This window comes from Strigops habroptila, chromosome 8, assembly GCF_004027225.2.
Source record: "Strigops habroptila isolate Jane chromosome 8, bStrHab1.2.pri, whole genome shotgun sequence".
Taxonomy (NCBI): Eukaryota; Metazoa; Chordata; class Aves; order Psittaciformes; family Psittacidae; genus Strigops; species Strigops habroptila.
Genome location: NC_044284.2, coordinates 10,128,559 through 10,141,255, shown reverse-complemented (window position 1 = coordinate 10,141,255; position 12,697 = coordinate 10,128,559). Strand labels below are relative to the sequence as shown.

General features: G+C 37.6%; 1 protein-coding gene across 5 annotated transcripts in view; it reads right to left on the bottom strand.

The window, feature by feature from the left end:
• The window catches only part of STAG1 (stromal antigen 1), a 190,526-nt gene that overhangs the window by 111,032 nt on the left and 66,797 nt on the right, over window positions 1-12,697 (bottom strand). For all 5 annotated transcript variants that reach the window (XM_030494156.1, XM_030494152.1, XM_030494155.1 and 2 more), the window contains exon 5: window positions 6,801-6,897. In XM_030494156.1, coding sequence (XP_030350016.1) covers window positions 6,801-6,897 — 97 coding nt within the window. The remainder of the gene's footprint in view (window positions 1-6,800; window positions 6,898-12,697) is intronic.

Below are 12,697 nucleotides of genomic sequence, written 5' to 3'. Positions count from 1 at the left end.
ATTTATGTCATCTAAAAAAATATAATCCAGCAATGCATCTAGTACACAGGTAAAGACAAACTCACATACAGGCATAATTTGCTCACAAGTCTTAGAACAATATTGTCAAAAAATCCAACTAATGTTTTCTCTTATCTGCTTAGTTCAGAGGTGTTCCCCCGTAACAAACTGGTATCGTACAGAAAACAAACTAAGCCTAAATAAAGAGGAAATGACACAGATCAGGCTAATAAGACAGCAACTATTCTGAATCATTAACACGAAGAAGTATTTATTGCTCTTAAGAACTTGCAGCATTAATGCATCAGCAATCTGAGAGACATCTCAGTAACGTTGCAGTCATATGAGTCCTACCACTTTCCAGATCAATATGTATGTAATTAAATGAATACAGTGGAAAGCAAGTAGTAATATTTGAAAGCCTTACACAATTTATCTTCAGTGAGCAGTGCCAAAAATAGTTTTACAAGCTATGAATTTCCTAAGCGGTACACAGGAGTAGAACATAGACTTTGTTCCACGCTTACAAGAGGCGCTTTCATTTTCAGCAGAGATTTGAACATATTATACAGAGCTGGCAGTGCAGAACTTGCTCTTAAACTGTCATTTCAGAAGTAATTTGTCTTTCTGTATGTTATATATTGGCTCTAAAATATTCCATTGTCACAAGTTCCATCGATTAGTTCAATAAATTTCTTTAAAATTATTTGCAAGTTTATGTTAGTTCTTATGAATAAATTAGTTAATAGCTGATTTTAGGCCAGCTTAATTTTGTTCTGCTGTCATATGTGAAACATGAATACTTCAATATATTTAGGTAGCAAGTAATACAGAAAAATATGTTTGGTTTAAATTACTGTCACTCCTGTTACCAATTCATAGGGTGCAACCTTGGATTGAAGTCAGACCTTGACACAGCAGGTATTTCATTCACATTTTGAAACCACAGAGCAGTGTGCCCTTCATTCATGCCTCCTGTACTGAAAGGTCAGCAAATTCCTGCGTTTTTCTCCCCCACTAGTTTCTGGAAGTAGTAGGATGCACCTTTTGGGAAAAAGATGCCATTAATTCATGAGTGTCTATAGAATGTGATGCACTACTTCAAATGAAAAACAACAAACCAAATATTAAGGAAGAAAGAGCACATGAGATGAAAAGTACAGATACCATTCAGCAGCAAACAGGAAGAAATACTGAAAACATTTTTGGTTTAAAAATCATACACACAATGAAACTAAAGCTTTACTTTCAAGAGTGACAACAAATACCAGTAATTTGTACTTCTTCACAAAAGATTGATTTTGATGTAACCATATTGTCAACTGTTTGATATGAACATTTTAACCCTACCTATCTTCATTTAAAGAACTGAACTGATGAAACATTTAATGCATGTCTGGTGATGTGATTTATCCTCCACCCAAGCCAGTTAATAATTTCCATATTACCTGCAGTTTGAGTTTTATGAGTTTTCACTTCAAGATAAACACTGTAAAAATGACCCCAAGGCTCAGAAACAAGAAGTAGAAAATTAGGATCTGGTTTATCTACACCACATATGAAATTAAAATTAAAATTAAGTAATTTCCATCTTTCAGACTTACCTTACCATTTTTTGAATGTGGTTAACGGCATGTTTTTAACTCTATCATATAGTTAGGGGGGGTTGTATTTATTTCTGTATACTATACAAAATATTTTATAAATCCTCGACATTACTATGACTTAAACCATGTATAAGTATCGATTTTTTTTAATGTGTATTAGGCCTTCACTTTGCAACTTCTTCCTTATATTCACACACTAAAAAGGGATTTTGTTGGAGAAATTTTGAGAAAGCATATTTTATACTCTTAATAAAAATACAGGCTCCAATCCAATGAATAGCATTATTTTCTGTTTTGTTCAAAATACTAAACATTTATGGTATCAACTTCTTAATAGTGAATGACTGAAGAGATAAAGCTTTTTAACAGGTGCCAAAGCCAGCAACATTTCTCACTAACAATTTGCAGATTCTTGCGAAAGGAACATTTGCAGGAAATTATATTTATCAAGCAGTCCTCTCTCCATGCTCAGTAACATCCATCTGTATAGAGCAATATTATTCCATCAATCACAAAATTGTGTACAAATAAATGACAAAAGACTAGGGATTTTCTAAACCATTACTCTACTTACAATGTTATATCCCCTATTAAAATATTATTAATCAGAGTAAATAACACTATTTCCTGGCTAATCTGGTTTTTGAAATCCTATCCAAAGGCAAAAGAAGCAGTTACTTGTTCCTTTCTTTTGCCGCAGCATACAGTGGCCACTTTACAGTGTTTTTGCCTAGGTTTAGCCTTCAATTTCCCTTGGCAAAACAGAAATCTATTAGCTTGCTCTTAATTAAGAGCATAGAACATTAATAAAAATAAAAATGAACATGCATCCTGCATTCGAGCAAGCTAACTCCTAACTCCTGCACTTGTTGACTCAGTTTGCACCATTCAATCACAGAATTTTCCAGAGGATCTTACTAGAGTAAGATTCTAGAGATTCAAGGCTCAAGCTGGAAAGGAATGTGGATCCCCAAGTGCTTGATTCACAAGGAAAAATACTATAAAGATGTCCTGCTTTAATCATACAGATTCCTGCTTACTTGCAACCAAAAAAAACCCAACCCTTAACACCACCAGCAATCAACACTGACAGGTGCCAGTTTGAACATTTGTTCATTAATATTTGATTCCGCACAAGACCCTAAAGAGAAGATTTTGAGGGGAAAAATAAGATGAGAAGATGAGAAAAGAAAATAAAGACTATTTGCCTGCGTCCTTCACCAACTACCCCTAAAAACAACTTCGGTGCCAAATCACGAAACTGTTTAAATGGAGAGCCCCAGAGAAGGCTGCAGCACTGCTCAGAATTTAACTGCAAGGGATGTTCACCCATTTTGTTCCATCAGGAACTGGTGCCTCAGCTGTCTGACAGAGGTAAGGCTAGCAGAGGAAGCAATGCTCAAACTACTTGTGAAAGTCTGATGAAGAACTGACAGGTTTCTGGCTTACCCATCAGAAAATAAATGAGAGGGAAGGAGAGGGATGGGACAGAAAGAATGGGAATAATTTCACTAAATACTTTAAAGCAGCGAAGTAGTTCTCCTCTTCAGCTATGCGAGAGACCTTTTCCCCTGCAAAAGAAAGCTTCTGACTCGATGGGTTGGTTTCTCCTTCACAGCTTAAGAGGCTGTTTCAAGCACTAATTGCTTGTGGTTAGAGGAAAAAGAAATATTTATTCAAAAGCATGGCTCTCCTCCTTTAAAATGTAGAAAGGTCAGAGTGCTTGTGGGGTTTGCTGTTTGTTTTATATCAATAACATAAGGCAAAAGCAGACAGCAATGCGGATACCCAAGCCAGCTCTAAATCCATAGAGCTTCAGAAAAGGAAACAGCATGGTTGTCATAGCAGCGGAGCATGATACCTGAGCTAATTACTCAGTCTGAGAAGCAGAGCTAATTAGCCCAGATGCAGCATCATCCTGACACAGTTATAATCCTTCTGGGACCTGGGCGTGCATATTGCTGATTAGACATTTCAGCTTGCTTGCAACTAGCCCAGGGATCTCCGCATACCATGCTGTGCTTTACACAAGTGTTTGTAAAAAGAAAAGGAGAAAAAGGAAAAAAGCAAAATTACATTCATACATAAGAAGAAAGCAATGGAAAAGAGCTCTCAACCCCGCCCCCCAAAACTCTGAACACTGATCTGCAACTCTTCTGCAAGAGAGGAGGATGCCTGTATCCACGTACATATTGAGCGGGCAAACTAGGGGAAAGATGGCATGAAAAGTGATTTTAAGTCTCATGCAACTCTAATTATTGAATTTAAAATGCTTTAGGTAGTTCAATAGGATAAACTTCTAATTTATACCCAATGAGCCTTTAAAACCCCAGAAAGATTACTGAAGTCACGCTAAAACCACGTTTTAATGGACATTATTATATGAATTGGAACACATTATAAAGCAACTGATTAAACAGACACTTGAAAAGAGCTGACAAAAGACAGACATGCTTAAATATTTGGTCTACATTTATTGGATTTTGAGTTGCAGAGGTCTCTTACGTTCACCTGCAAAATTAATTCATTTTACAATTTTTTAGTATTAATAATTTACATACCATGCCTGCTCATTCATATTTACAAGAGATTACTTCTCATTTCAGGAACATCTCTAAACAAAGCTGGAAGATGCTAAGAAGTTCCTTCAAGCGTATGCACTGGCCAAGAGAATAGGATAAATATATAAAAATCAATGTTTCTCTGAACAGAAAGATATTTTTGTCAGGGTCAATACTGTTGCTAAATAAAACAGTTTGGTGCCTAGATGATTTCTAATTCAAGTCAGAAATGCTCTTTACCTGCTTAAAACTTTTGAAAGTATGTCAAAATAAAGGTATTTTATATATATATTTAGCTATAGAATAATCTTAAGCACTGCTAAAATGGTAGATTTATAAACCTAGCATCACTTTCTGAGCTTCCTGAAGAACTTTCTCCCAAGTGAGTTCTCCTCCTCCTCCTGCTCCTCCCTTCAAGTTAATGATCACAAAGTTAGACACAATATCAGTAAGCATTCAGATCCAACACTGGGGAAGAAGTCTGGACAATCTGAGACAATGTTAGTGGAGGCAACTGAAAAGAAGAAAATTAAGGAATATTAAGGAAGATAAAGCAGCCGTTGAGCCAACAGACAAGGAGCTGTTTGTTATTTATCAGAAATGGAAACAAGCAAGAATGTCAGCAAAATCTCTACAGAGAAATTAAAACGCCATAATAGAGCATATAATCTTCCCATGAAAAAGAAAAGTCGTCTTCCTCACAAAATATAGAACATTCACCAATTTCCATATCTCAGTTCCATTAAGGAGAGCTTAAATACGCATTTTATCCTCAGTACTATCAATAAAATCCACTCTCTTCTGATGAAGTCTTTACTTACTCTAGAAAAAAAGCACACTACTGGAAACTGGAAAGAACAGAACTGTTTGCCAGGATTCTAACCCCGGTTTACAGCTGTTACTGTCCTCACTGCAAACATTTTAACACAGAAATAAATCCCTCCCAACACACTATAAACTCAGAGAAGAAGTAATTTTTGCTTCCTTTCTCCTGTCATTGCCGTTCGGGACTACAAGGCCACACTAGAGCAAGCTCAGCAGAGAGACATCCCTGAGGGTAGAAAGCAGAGTACTGTGAATGGATAGAAAGTCACCATTTAAAAACAAAAGGAAAGTAAATGACATCAACCACTTGAAGCGCTGCTGCTTCACAGCCAATAACAGAAAGCTTTTCTGGGAAGCAATTGCTTCAGCAGCATATGGTTGACAGTGGGCATTCAGCCTGCATCAGTCAGTAAGGAGAGGCTTAAAAAATGATGAATCTTCCGAGACTGTCAGAGTGCTGCTTTCTCTAACAGGGAGAAAGAAAGGAAGCAGAAATTAGAGAGCAGCAGGGGAATGAAGATATTTATGACATGCCTTCACCAAAAGCTTGCATCAACAAGAATAAAAACATATGGCCAAGGATCCCTTTGGTTTAATGCTGCCCAAATTCTTAGAAGGCAGCTTGTGGGTTTGGGTTTTTTTTTTTAGCATATACACCTTTAGGAGAGTGTTAAAAAAAAGCAAACAGAATACAGCTACTTTCATGTAAACTGCCAGACAAGTCTGAAAAATATTTTAGGGAATCTGTGTGAACAGTACAGACACTGACACAGGCTGGTAATCTAAACCCTAAGCTTCACAGAATGCTTCCAGAGCTTCCACAAAGTAAGTTTGTTTCCCTCAGCTATGATAAAGGGTTGCTGAACCTGCTGACAACTCATATTTCTTTTCTCTGATGTAGATGGGACTTCACCTTATATTAAGAAAAAACAAAAGGGACTTCCACCCAGATGGTTTGATGTCTAAAGTTATATTCCTGAACCAGTTACAAAATGAAGAAAAAGTATTTCTGAATTGTGTGTTATTTTCAATTCTACTCAAGGCAAATTATAGGAAGCCTAGGAAACAGTAAATAGTTTGGTTCCGGGAGCTAAAGAGAGAGCAGAGCTCTGCCTTTTCTCTTTCAAGGCTGAGTTAACTGAAAAAAGACAACACATGTAAAATTCATTAGAAGGTACAGTGTGGCAACTGAATGCTAGAAAGACTGACTGCCACATGCCTGGTAATGGAGACTGCTTAAATAGGGTATAAAAGGCAGGCCACTTGCTGCTGAGTTGATAAAGTATTACAACAGAGAAAGAAATAAGATTGGTGCTTCATCCAGAAGAAATCTTTCTCGGTAGCTGAAGTCAGTTGAAGCCTGACTCCTTCCTCTTCAGTTTAAAACAACCCATCATTCCTAAGAAGAAATTAAAAATAGCAAAGTTAAGGTATAACTACACCTACTAATTCTTGTAGTAAAAAAGTAGGGAAGAAACGGGGGGGGGGGGGGGGGGGGGGGGGAGAAAAGATACGCCTACCTTGATTAACAGGTCTTTTGTCTCCTTTGGCTGATGAGTAGAGTGTCTCTGTAAGGATTTGTACACTTTAGGATGATGACAGGAAAATGAGAAAAAGAAAGGGTAGGCCCTTGACAAACAAGCTTTAAATAAAATTATTCTTGAATGTAGACAACATTTCTATATAAACCATGCATACGAGGAGTACCAATCCGTGTGTCTCCCACACCTTTACCAGCATTTGTACTAATACACGTTTGTATGACTATCAGATTTATTCTATACAACTTGTTTCCAACGTTCTGTACCTCGACATCCTGAACACTGGATAAAGAAGTTGATTAAATCCAGAAGTGCTATGTCCCTGTCTTGTTTATATGATTCAATCCAGTCGTCCACCACAGACTGTCAAGAAAAAAAGAATACTTATCAGAGACTCTTAAAAAAGTGTTTTATTAAAGTCAAATGACTTATTCTTTTCAGAATATAATTTGATAACTGAGCATTTATTTTGCACAATTATACATGTGTACAAATTCAGAAATCTATACACCTTCTCTCAGGGTGGAGACAGAACAAATATTATTAGAGAACAGAACTATATGCATCATTTTCTGGTACTGTAATTGTATAAACGGAAGCTCAAATTGAAATTAGCATAATTCCTCAAAACTCTACTTACACTATTTATCCAGTTTCACAATTGTATTGAAAAAACCAAACACTGTGATTCTGTTCAGAATGACCAACATACATTCCCAAAAAACTATTAGTAGAAACACTTTGGGAATAAAACCTGATTTTATACTGCATAGTGAACTTCTCAGTATTTATAAAGGCCAAAGTAGTGTTATTCAGAAACATTCTATATAGTTCAGGAAGACAGAATGCAATGGGGAATACTTGATAAGTAAAAAAAAAAAAATACACAGAAGCTGGTCTTACAGGATTTGGGAGTCAATAAGCCACCTGAAACACAGTATACGAAGCTGAGTCAGTTTCAAACCACACTCAGAACTCTAAGTAGCCAGGAGATATTTTTATAACCACTCATAGGCAGGCATAGCACACAGTCATTATCATGAATAGTAGGAGGGAGGAGGACAGAAAGCATACAGGTGTCAAAAACGTTTATCATTTGTCAATCGTAGTCTCTGGGGAAAGAGAACATGCCTCAGCAGCTTAATGAGAAAGAGCACTAAATGGATTTTGCCAGTCAACATGAAAGTGCAATCACAGCATCAGAAAGAGTTAATGGCAGATATACATCAGCTCAAAGGAATGCGGCAAAGCCTATCACTGCCTCCCATACAGACACTTCAGACTACAGAACCCTATCAGACCTGGGCAGGCTCACGATTTTTAAAACTCCAGATGTAGGTAAAGTTAAACAACGAGGACAAAGCAAACAAAATAACTATGGAAACATTTAAAAATTGTTCTAGAAGAGGCTTGCGTGAGGTCCATCTTCGGCCTGCTTCATGCTTAAGGAAGACAAGTGTGGCTTCCTTTCATACAGCTACAATACAGTATTACAAGTTCCTTAGTTGCATAAACATTGAAGGTAATAAATTGTGTATATTTAATGTAACCAAACACCATGTTTTACTCATTTTACTAGGGGAAAAAAAATAATCTTTACTGTTCCATACATGCGGCAGCATCCATTAGCAGAAGCTTGATCATGCTATCAGAGGACACCTTGCAAATGGATTATTCTATTTTGGAGAGTTCAGGTTTACAATGAATTTGTATAAACTTAATTTCAAAAATCCTAAACACACACACACCACCACCATCCCCACGTAACCAGCTTCCAACCATGCTGAGAAAGAATGAATAGGAAAGACAAAATCCAAACAATTCAACCTCTAAGAAAAATTTGGCCTCTTTTTAAACTAGAAGATATAGGGATAGGATCTTGACCTCAAAAAATCCCTCTGCAGTTTCTAGCTTATGCAGACACAAACTCCCCTGATCACCAGTGGGACTGTAGTGAGTGTACGAGAAAAAGGAAGCAGAAAAACAGTTGTGTATGTACTAGAGACATACACAACTCCATGAACTGAGAGCCAAAACAATTCATGTTTAGAACAGATCACTATAATGACTCTTAACCCAAGACAGGATGAGGCTATCAGTGCTATCACTACTATGTTACTCAACAACCAGCATGAATCTCCGAACATTCAATTTGCCAAGGAACTTAAGTCCTTAGAGGCTTTGCCTACCAATACACACACACATGCCTAGTAGGAGAAGGATTCTTATGAAGAGGTCCATCTGCTACTTAGAAGAAATTAAAAAGAAGGTCTTGGCCTCTAATTAATCTTCACACAAGTTGAGGAAACACAAAGCAACAGCACAAGAACAGTTATCTAGAATGCTTCGCTGTTATTTCATCATGAAATTAAACCTGTTGCTGTAAGAATCAATCATTTCAATCAATCAGCAGAATTCTCCACGGCACATACAACCAAGTGTAGCCAAATACAAAAATTATTTACTAAATCAAATATTGACGAAGCTTAATGACCAGGCTGCTGGTGCACTACCAACTTAGAAGATTTGTTTGAACAGCTACATTACTGTAGATATCAGAACAACATGCAATTGCCAGCAGCTCTTTTTTTCACTGAAGAAAATAGCAGCTGTGCTGGATCAGACCACAGGTTCACCTGACCAACAAGGCCTATGCACGTAAGAAAAAGCATAAAAATAGGGCAAGAACACACCGATACTTTCAAGTTACTCGCCCAGACCCTCACCGTATTTCTTCTCTCATGACTGTGTCTGTCTAAATCAGAAAGGTTTAGAACTCTATCATCTTGCAGCAATGTGTCTCAGGGGTTAATTATTCACTGCAAAAACAAGAAAAAATTTTTTCCTTTAAACTTGCCAATTCCTAGACCAATTTGATGCGACCTACTAGAAGAAAAGAAACCTCAAGCCCCTATTTGTAGTTTCCATGCTTCTGTCTGGTCACCTTTTTCAGGCAGAATACCCTACTCTGTGCCATGAGGCTTGCACAGAAATACTTCCACACCTTTATCTTTGCTCACCCTTGTCACAGATCTCTTAACAGTTTCTGAAGTTTACTTTATTCTTCTTTGAGCCTGGGAAATCTCAAAGCCTTTCCCTGAGCGTAGCATCCACGCACTCTCCACATCTCTTTCACATAAAACATGCCCTGTAGAAGCAAGGCTGGCCTGAGAGACGCCTTTCCACATTCAGTCTTATCCCTGTTTTTGCTATAATATACTGCCCCTTCATCTGTACCACTGCAACTTTTACTGGACTGTGCCATAAATATCACCAGTGAATCCACCTGGACTTTAAAAAAGGGGGAGCAAAAGGGAGGAATATCTTTCAATTTGTTTCTGCTTCTTTTAAACAATTATTTAATTTTTGCAGCGTTACCTCAAACCCACAGCATAAGTGCAGCTCATCTCCTGCTATTTTTTGTCTCTTCATACAAAAAGAATTGCAAGGGACGTGCTGTGTCCTTGGCCACTAAGGGCCCACTCTGTCATATCTAGTACAGCACTTGTATTTTCAACCCAGAACCATAATGCAATTCATGGAAAAATAAACACAAGCGGATGACCTCAAGACTCGTGGACCAGTCTTAAAGCAATGCAATCTTTAGGGGCAGCAGTAGGTGAAGTCACACAAACTATATTCACTAATCCTGAATGATGAGAGGGGTATTTTCAGTGTATCCAAAGTGAAGTAACACCCACAGATCTACAGCATTCAACCCCTCATGCACACTTGGCATGCTGCTTGGCAAATTTTTTTAGAGATTACAGTTTAAGGCAACAGGAGATAATGAAGCCAGACTACATATGCTACAACAGTTGGAACTTAATCAAACTGCTGACTTTCGATGTAACAGAAAAGAGCTACAAAAACTGAAAACACTAGGACAAAAAAACAAAAATTATACACATCAACCCTAAAAGAGACAACTATCAAATGAACCAAGAGAAAACCAGCAGCAAGCCAAATACCAGGAAAAAGGTCAAATAAGAGTGAAAAAGAAACCAAAGAACGGGCAATAGTGTAGCAAATGGTAAAATGAGCAATCGTTGCCAGAAAAGGAATTCTTTTGCATAAACATACATAGAGAGAAAGAGTCCTACTAATAACAAGGGTTTCTAACCTTCCACAGGCCACAGCAAACCTTCCAGGATGATTTTATCTTGTTAGCAGCCTCCATCCAGTCACTCCTGTCTTCAAGAGCTTCTCAGACTCAAGTAAAGAGCAAACTCGGGGCAAACACCCACATTTGGCCGCCACGTTGCCCAGAGATATCCTGCCCTGGCCCTCTCCCTGTCATCTGTTCTAAAAGCAGAACTGATACTGCAGTGAAGGTACATGCTGTGACAGGAGGAGAGAAGGACCAGACAGCTCCTTGGAAAAGAGGTAGCTACAATCAGGCTCCATCCACCAGAATAATTCATTCCCACAAAAGTCTGGTTGCCCACTTCTGCAAAATACTTATGAAAGATGATACAAATAGACTGCATGAGTTGTTCTGGTGGTTCCCATCTGCTTTCAGACGTTTTTACCTTCAGATGCAGTGGATAGCATGGATTTACCACATGGAAATGTGCACTTGCATGCTGTGCATGAAATACATGATAAATTTAGCATAACTGGGAAGCACAAGACATGCAGTAAATGTGCTGCAGCACTCTGCCCAGATGCATGATATCCATGCTTTTGGGATTCACCAAATTCAGTGCATGTGCACAAGGAAAATGCTCCCTTGACAACAAGGTTATAAAGCACAACAAATGAGAAATTGCATTAAAAACTCTGTAGCTTTTCATTTTCATTACCAGATTGGAGTGAGGCAAGGAGTATTGGAACTTAAGCAAGGTAAAAAATTATCTAGCTCAGTTACATAGGTGATACCTCAGGATTATTCCAGTAACACTCACATGACCCTCTTTTACTCCCTCCTGTTAGAAAACAGTAAGACATATATATATACACATATATACACACACACATACATATATATATATGTACATACATATATTTGTATACACACATAGATGCACCACATCTCTGGGTGTCAGTCAGCATAACACGTCCACACAAGTACATGTTACAAAATTAGAGTCTTAAGCATTGGTTTTTTTAAATCTGAAAATGCTTCTAATCTTAGGAGAACTGAGTGGAAAAATCTAAGTCTGCAAATGGCAGATGATGTATGGTACAAATACATAGTAGGGAGATTGTGAAAAGCCCCTATCTGCTTTCAAGAGAATCTCACAGTAATTAACTTTCCAGTAGATCTGCTTTAAGAACTACCATGCAGCATAATATGAAGAATATGGCGAACAGGCAACCCCACAGAAATGAAAAGCTTAAAGTCAAGCAAGTAGCAGAATAGATCCACAGTCTGAGTCAACAACTTAAAATCAATGAAGGAGACTTGCAGATATATTGACCTTCACATCTCAAAGTCTGCTAAAAGATAATAGGAACATTTTACAGAACTGAAGAGAAACAGCAGCTTGGATTGCCAGTAAAGGCAGAAGTCTGATGCAACGAATGAAATAATGAAGGTATTGTGTTACCTCCTGGAGGCTTTACAACTGCAAATCCATGTCATATTCCTTCAGTGCAAGAACATTACTACATTTAGGAGCATTAAGTGCTGGAGGAAGCAGAGGAACTAACTGCAGATGATACCTTGCCAGCTCCTGTGAACCACCACAGTCCCACTAAATATTAATGAAAGTTGATTTCAAAACCAGCTATTTCACAATTAAATAAAGTAACAATCTGGCAGCAGTGCTACTACCACAAAGTGACAACAAACGACAGTACAGATAAAGTGCACGGTCAAGTGTAAAATCTGAGTCAACTGTAAACCAAGGCAAATCAAGTATAAAGAACATTTAAATAATATACCATTTCATGCAACTGATCATGGACGTGCTTCATTTACAGTGAATATGACAGAACAAAAGATGACTCTAGAATGGGTGCGTAGCATGTTTACATTAAAGACAGGAAGAAAAAACACAAAAATCAGAGCTTATGCTAACATCTTCTGCCAAAAAACCAAAATTATTCAAATGAAATTCAAAGCTTACTAAAACAAAAAAGGAATGCAAAGTGAAATTAAAGATTTCAATTATCTGTATAAAGAGCAGCTCAAAGAGAAGACAGAACTTAAAAAATA